This window comes from Microtus ochrogaster, unplaced genomic scaffold, assembly GCF_000317375.1.
Source record: "Microtus ochrogaster isolate Prairie Vole_2 unplaced genomic scaffold, MicOch1.0 UNK12, whole genome shotgun sequence".
Classification (NCBI taxonomy): domain Eukaryota; kingdom Metazoa; phylum Chordata; class Mammalia; order Rodentia; family Cricetidae; genus Microtus; species Microtus ochrogaster.
In genome coordinates, this window is record NW_004949110.1 from 7,064,003 (window position 1) to 7,071,762 (window position 7,760).

A 7,760-nucleotide genomic window follows, 5' to 3' on the forward strand; every position below is an offset into this window, starting at 1 on the left:
ATGTGTCTATATGTGTCTGGTTTTAGGTCATGAAAAAAAAAAAAGAATGCAAGAGCAGCAAATGCTCTTAACCACTAAATCATCACCTCTCTAGCTTCCACTAAAGTACTTTTAAAACATGTGTTTAAGAAAAAAAGGGGCCAGGCACGTGGTTTTCACCTGCAAATCTTAGCAGTCAGCAGGGAAGACAAGAGGATCTTAAGTTCAAGAGTAATCTGAACTACAAAGTGAAAGCCTGCTTCAAAAAAAGAGGGGGCTATTTAATAATACAAAACAAAATGTTCCATTTATAAGGAAAATAACAAAGAAAACAAACAAACAAACAAACAAACCTACAATCTTAGGATACACAATTCCAAAACAGGAAGGAAAATAAACTCATTCCTAAGAAAGAATCACAGAAGACATCTTAATGAAAAAAACAGGTTATGTAATAGACATATTATTTATTATATTGCAATTTGTTATGTACAGTGGGGTGCATTTTGATGGTATGAGATCAAATGTTAATTTAATTTACACGTTTTTAACTTGTGCATGGCTATGTGTGAATCATGTGATTACTCAATCATCATGCAACTTTATTAGTAAAAGAATTTCAATGAATTCTGTTTAATGACCAAAAAAAAAGAAAACATAAATAAAAAATAAAACAGGGGCTGGAGAGATGGCTCAGAGGTTAAGAGCACTGGCTGCTCTTCCAGAGGTTCAGAGTTCAATTCCCAGCAACCACATGGCGGCTCACAACCATCTGTACTGAGATCTGGCGCCCTCCTCTGGCGTGCGGGCATACATCGAGGCAGAATGTTGTATACATAATAAATAAATAAATCTTTAAAAAAAACAAATGAATAAATAAAAATAAAACATCAAATTATAATAAAGAGGGTGTAACTACACAAAAAATTAAACATGACAAAATGTCAAAATAAAATTTAGTACATTTAGTAAGTATTAAAAAGATGGACAGTAGCCAGCATGCCTAAGTATGTGGCTGCCCTGGTTTTGAATGCAAGATAAGGCTGCGCAGCCTCATAACTACTATGTAGGCAACCAAGCTCAGCTCTGAAAAATTTCTTAAGATGAAAGAAGTGAAATACAGTAAGTAACAAGGTGTGGATGAGGTATGTGGTTTAAAGTACAGAACTAGGTGTCCACATACATTCTAAATAGGAACTTTTCTGGACAGCATTCTACCACGGAAGAATCCAGTTGTGGGGGATCTGATTCTTTCTTCTGACACATGGTGTACATACATGCATGCAGGAAGAACATTCATACGTAATAAACATTTAAAAACACCTAGGTAAAGCCAGGTTAACTTCTATAATTCTAGTACTCAGGTGTCCTAGGCAGGAGGCAGGTAAATGAGGCCAGGAGGGCTACCAAGTGAGACTGTCTCAAACAAAAATACAGGAACACTCCCTCACACACATACACCAAATCTTTTAAAAAACATTTATTTATTTTTAGGAAAATTTAAGTTACCACAGTTAAATTTAAAGCATAACTTCCAACACTTTATCATAAAACATCAGTTTAGTCTTGATCCCTACACTCTGGGAGGTAGAGGCAGGTGGATCTCTGTGATTTCAAGGCCAACCTAGTTTATAGATCAGACCCCACCCTCACAAAAAAAGAACCCATCCCACATCAGTTTATATTCGGCCTTTCCCATTAAGTATAAAATTCTTCTAATTCCTAAGGTAAAAAGAGAATATAAGCATTTTCTCAGATAGTATCACAATAGGCAAGTCATTAGTTATGAGAAAATTAAGATTTATTTCGAAAGCATTACTAATATACTAGGTCTTAGTCAATCCAATTTAAAGATGCTATTTTAATTTATAGTTTCAAATATAGTATTTTCCCCTCAAATCTCAGTTCCATTCATAACAATTTAAAATATGAAACTGTCTACAAATACTTTTGAACTCAGAGCTACTTTATTCCACACTTCATTTTCCAAGTGCGAGTTTTAACAGTTTAAAGCAAACATTACACCTTTTCCCTGACAAAAAGAAACATTTCCTAACAATGAATGTTAATCCCAGAATCAAGCTTTTCTTTGTAGATTCCTTCTGATTAGCACCAGAAACTCTCAAATGCCTTCCCACAAATACTGAAAAGTTGTATATATAAATTTAACTGTGTCTACAAATGATTATATCCAGATACCTTGAAACAAAGACTGCTATAATTTTACTTAGCCTTTTTTTTTACCTGGAGGGTGCCACCCCCACTAAGTTGGGGCCTAATCCTCTAAACAATGAGCGAGGACCCTCTTTTTCCAGGATAACTCTAAAAAGAGAAAAAGAAATATTAGAAAGAAATGCTCTTCTATCGTCCTTTACTAATTTCCTAGAACAAAACCAATTTCTCCTATTTATAATATATCTTTCCAGTCCAATTTCATTGCTATAAAAACTTTGAGGGGGGGGGAACAGGCAAAGTACTGGAAAATCATAGTGATTTACTAGTAATAAAACTTGTGCAGAAACCCTGTCTCGAAAAATCAAAAAAAAAAAAAAAAAAAAACTTGTGCATATTCTTTTCTAAAATGTCTGGCAAGATGGCTCAGTGGGTAAAGGTACTTGCCACTGGGCCTGAGGATCTAATTTGGATCCCTGGAACTGACCTAATGTTGGAAGGAAAACTGACTCCACACAGTTGCCTTCTTTCCTCTCCATGTGCACTGTGCCATGTATGTACCTATATACACATGCAGAAAATGTTTAAAAATAACAGTTTTATTGAGGTATGTAGGCTCATGCGAGGCTGAGATATGAGGATTATCCCGAGTTTGAATGAGTTAAAAGTCTCAGAATACCAGAGGAGAGGAAGAAGTATCTAGACTGTGACACTGACTTGCTTTCTCTCTCCTTTTCACTTAATCAGCAAATTCGATCCCACAAGCAGAAGTGTATGTAGCTTCTTCCTGGTACTGGGGATCAGACTCAACTTCACACACAGAAGGCAAATCCTCCACCATAAGCTGCAGCCCAATCTGTTTAGTTTTTACCCAATCCTGGAAACTACCTCAAGTTCTGAAGTACGATGTTAATCAACAGTTTCAGTGAGATGCTGTGGCAAGTCTATCACCCTAACATCCCATGGGTTACTAGAACGCTTGGTAAATTTTCCCTCCAATTAGTTAATATCTAATATATTGAGAACTTAGTGTATAAAGAGCTCATGACTAGATAAAAAAAAAAAAAGATATAGGCTCTTACACTGAAAACTCTACTGAACAGTTGAGAAAAAAAGCATATTAATGCAAATAATTTAATAGGTCACAATAAGCAAATATTGTACAAGACACTTATCCCCAGCAGAAAAAGGGATAGAGAGCCTAAAGCATAAGAGGCTTTCTGAGATTAAGTGGTTTCATGAAGCTGTAGAGGTGAGATGGAGCAGAATACTTTAATGGAGAAACCAGGTGTGGTGGCATGTGCCTGTGGTCCCACATCTGGGAGGACGAGGCTGAAGACGATCAGGCCAGTCTAATTAGAATTGACTTGGAACAAAAACAGAAGTAAGAAAAAATAAAGCAAAGGAAACTTTAGTACTAAGAAACAGGCAGATCAAGTGCTTCTCTCAGAGTATCTATATACTTCCTCCTGTGCTGGGATTAAAGGCGTCTGCGACCACTGCCCGGCAAGAAAGATCTCTTAAAAGGCAGATGAATGTAATAGTTAATTAAAGGTATAAGTTGAAGGCAAGATTTTTTTCTATGAAGTCCAAAGGTAGAAAACAACTGCATGAAAAAAGTAATCTCACCCATTTCAGTTTAAGGATAAGAAAACAAAACAGTATTCACTTATTGAGTGCTTTAGTGATTAAATGATTTACAAAGAGTTAAGGCGGGCATGAAAAAATTTGAAGAAATGGCGGTGATGGTTGTGGTGCATGCCTTTAATCCCATTACCAGGGAAGCAAAAGCAGGTTAATCTTAGTGAGTTTGAGGTCAGTCCAATCTACATAGAGTTCAAGGTCAGCCAGTGTTACCTAATGAAGCTTTCTTTCAAACAAGCACCCCTGAGAAATCTAAATTAATAAAAAAAAAAAAAAAATTGAAAGTTCTCATGACGGAAAACCACAATTACTGAAAACCAAATCAAAGTATATCTCAGGGGTCTAAAGCAGAATTTTAAGAAAGATCTGATCAATGGAAATGTCAAAATTATTCATTAAGATTCATTTCCTGGAGCTGGAGAAATAGCTCACTGGTTATGAGCACTAGCTGCTCTTCTATAGAGATCCTGAGTTCAATTCCCAGTACCCACATGGTAGCTCACAACCATCTATAACTAGAGTCGCACGGGATCTGATGTCCTCTTCTAGTGTGCACATATATGCAGACAAAATACCCATATACACATAGAATATGCATATAAATCTTTTTTAAAAGATACATTTCCCACACCAATCAGTACTTTTCTGTAATTGACATTTTAATTCAAAACTGCTGACAGATTCATGTACTTAGGTAACCAAGTTGAAAAAAGCATGATGCAATCTCTTAGTACAAATGTAAATATACTGGATGAGTTCATTTGCTACTACAAAATAAATACTACTGAACTCAGTTCAAACAGATTTAAGTCAAGTGAACTGATAAGGCAGACACACAAGCATTGAGCTCTAATACAAATCTAATGACACAGAAAATGATCTGAATAAGTTTTGTGTTGCTTTTCAAGACAGGGTTTCCCTATGTAGCCCTTGCTGTCCTGGAACTTGCTCTGTAAACTAGACTGGCCTCAAACTCAAGAGATCCACCAGCTTCTGCCTCCCAAGTGCTGGGATTAAAGGTGTGTGCCACCACAGCCAGTCTTAAATAAGTTTGAAAGCAACTTAATTAATATAAACTGGCCAATCTTTTTCTAATCATCAGAAAATGTCAACATACAGAGATTTTTAAAACTGGTATAACTGTTTCAAGCTGAAGCTGTATAAATTATATATGTTATATATTTTATAAAAGAAAATTGTCAGCAACTAGATGCAGGTACTAGTGCATATATGTGAACATTAAACACACAATAGCAGCACCAACACTACCTTCATTTTAAAACTAAAAACAACAGCCATCTGGGTATGGTGGCACAGAGGTAGGCCTGTTCTGGATACTGAATTCCAGACCAGTCAGGGCTACAGAGTGAGACCTTGCCTGAAAATAAATGATACAAAAATTAATCAATTCAGTGCAAAATACCTATAATAACTTTAGAAAAGAAACCCAATGGATAAATTTAGAAAAAATAGTTTAAATATATACAATTTGGAAATACTCCATTTAATATAATCTTTATAGCTGTTCTACTCCATTATAGTCTGCTACAACTAATAAGTATGATGCATGCTAACTTCTGTCATTAGCTTTTCTAAAAAACCTTCTTAAATGTGTAAGAAAAAATTAGGCATGTGGGAATAAGCAACAAAATGCACGAATGCTTTGCTCTCACTTTAGGCAGTGCAGAGGCCCAGGGGACACTACTCGGTTGACACTGGCTCCGGTCATGGTGTTCAGCTGAACTTCAGAGACGTAGAGTGTCACAGAGGATGACTGTAACCGTGTCTTGACAACTTCCAGTGGACATGTCAGAATAGCTCCCACTGTGCCACCACATCTACAAAAAGACGAAAAGATCACAATTTAGGTGTCTAACAGCCAATGAGAATATACATTTTTACTTAGTGCTCTAATCCAAAGGTATTCTGTAACCTTACTAAAATTAAAAAAATCTAAAGACTAATTTTTTTGAAAGTTTCACTTGACTATAAATAAACACTTTCAGTCACTAAAAAGTACTGAGGGAACTATGGAAAGTACCCAGCATGTTGCAACTGGTAGCCCCTGTTTCCAAATATCAGAATAAAATTTGAAACAAACACTGAGCTTAGTACTTTACATAGAATTAGGTAAAGGAAGAGCTCCAGCAAGGGCCGTTCCTAAAATGATTGGCAAAAGAGCTGATCAGTGCTTCTTGCCAAGGTATGATTTATAGCGCTGACGAAATCCATACCAGTGCTTGAAATGTATTCCATTTTTCACATTTCTTTCTTTTCTTTTCTTTTTTCGGTTTTTCGAGATACGGTTTCTCTGTAGCTTTTGGAGCCTGTCCTGGAACTAGCTCTGTAGACCAGGCTGGTCTCGAGCTCACAGAGATCCACCTGCCTCTGCCTCCCGAGTGCTGGGATTAAAGGCGTGCGCCACCACCGTCCAGCCCATTTCTCACATTTCTAACCCTTTAGGACCCCAGAAATCATTCTGAGCAGTAGGACAGAGATCAATTACTTATGGATAGTCATATGTATTTCTAATTTTAAGTACTCCCAACACTTAAAAGGACTTTGCTAGAAAACAGTTTCAGCCACTATCTCTTATGTCCACATGTGTAGAACAGGCAGAATTAGTGAAAAAAAAACCAACAACAAAACCCTTTTATATAAAGACTGATCATCAGAGTAACAAAATAAAAACTTTTAATAAAATGTCTTGTTTAAACTGGTTAGAAAAAAACCCCCACAGAATTTAAGTAATAACCTAAGCAATAATTCTTTTTAAATACAAGAGCAGGACATAATGGTCTACATCTGTAATCCCAGCTCTCAAGAAGTTGAGAGAAGGTTAAGGAGGGGGATAACTCAATGGGTAAAAGCACTTGCTGTACAAGCATGAGGACCTGGGTTGGAATCCCCAGCACCCTTGTAAAACCAGACATGGCCACATACTGAGTGCATGCCTGTAGTCCTAGAAGTGGGGTGGAGAACAGTAGATTCTGGGAGTTTGCTGGCTAACCAGCTTACCTGAAAAAACAGATTCAGACTCAGTGATAGAATGAACACAAGCATGTCTGTGCTCACAGGCTCCCACCACATACAGAGAGAAAGAGAGAGGGAGAGGGAGAAGGAGAGGGAGGGAGACTACATTCTTACATTTCTGGGCAGGAGTCTAATTCCTTGATACGTTAAACAATCTCGATTCAAGTTTAACAAATTGCAGTGGATGTAGGTACATTACTGCAATTTTTCCAACTGCAGACAAGAAAGACTTCATGCCCAGAGAGAACAAAAGATAACACAAAAAGAAAACATCACAACGTCAGACTTCTCAATAATCACAAATTTACCTCCAGAAACCTAAACAAAACCAAACTAAACTACCTCTGGGCAGTGGTGGCTCAGGCCTTAAGTCCAGTACTCATGGAGGCAGAGGCAGGTGGATCTCTATGAGTTGAAAGGCAGCCTGGTCTACAAGAGCTAGTTCTAGGATAGGCTCTAAAGCTACAGTCTCAAAAAACCAAAACAACAACAACAACAACAAAACACTCCAGTATTCCTTTAAAGTAAATAAAAACAGTAAAAACCGAATGCAGGAACAAAATACTTCCCCCACACAATTTTATCTTTTGTCATAAAATGGTAAGTGCCAAACTTAGAAAATAGTCGATCCAGATAGTTTATGAGAGCTAAGAAGAACAAAAATCTCCAGAAGGGAACTAATAAAACTAATGTATTTGACCACAGAGAACAGTAGCCAGGTGTGGAGGCTCACATTGTAGAGGCTCACATCTACAACCCCAGCACTTGGGAAGCCAAGGCAGGATCAGAAGTTCAAAGCTGTAAGTGATGGGGGAGAGTCTTCTGTTTTGTGTTAATTTCAGTGGTTAAATAAAGAGACTGCCGCCGGGCGGTGGTGGCGCACGCCTGTAATCCCAGCACTCGGGAGGCAGAGGCAGGCGGATCTCTGTGAG

The 7,760-nt window shown here is 37.4% G+C and overlaps 1 protein-coding gene across 1 annotated transcript in view; it reads right to left on the minus strand.

Moving 5' to 3' along the window:
• Slc25a36 (solute carrier family 25 member 36) overlaps window positions 1-7,760 on the minus strand; it is a 31,119-nt gene that overhangs the window by 13,903 nt on the left and 9,456 nt on the right. The window contains exons 2-3 of the mRNA XM_005366677.3: window positions 5,469-5,633; window positions 2,224-2,301 (exon numbers count right to left, since the gene is read on the minus strand). Coding sequence (XP_005366734.1) covers window positions 2,224-2,301; window positions 5,469-5,633 — 243 coding nt within the window. The remainder of the gene's footprint in view (window positions 1-2,223; window positions 2,302-5,468; window positions 5,634-7,760) is intronic.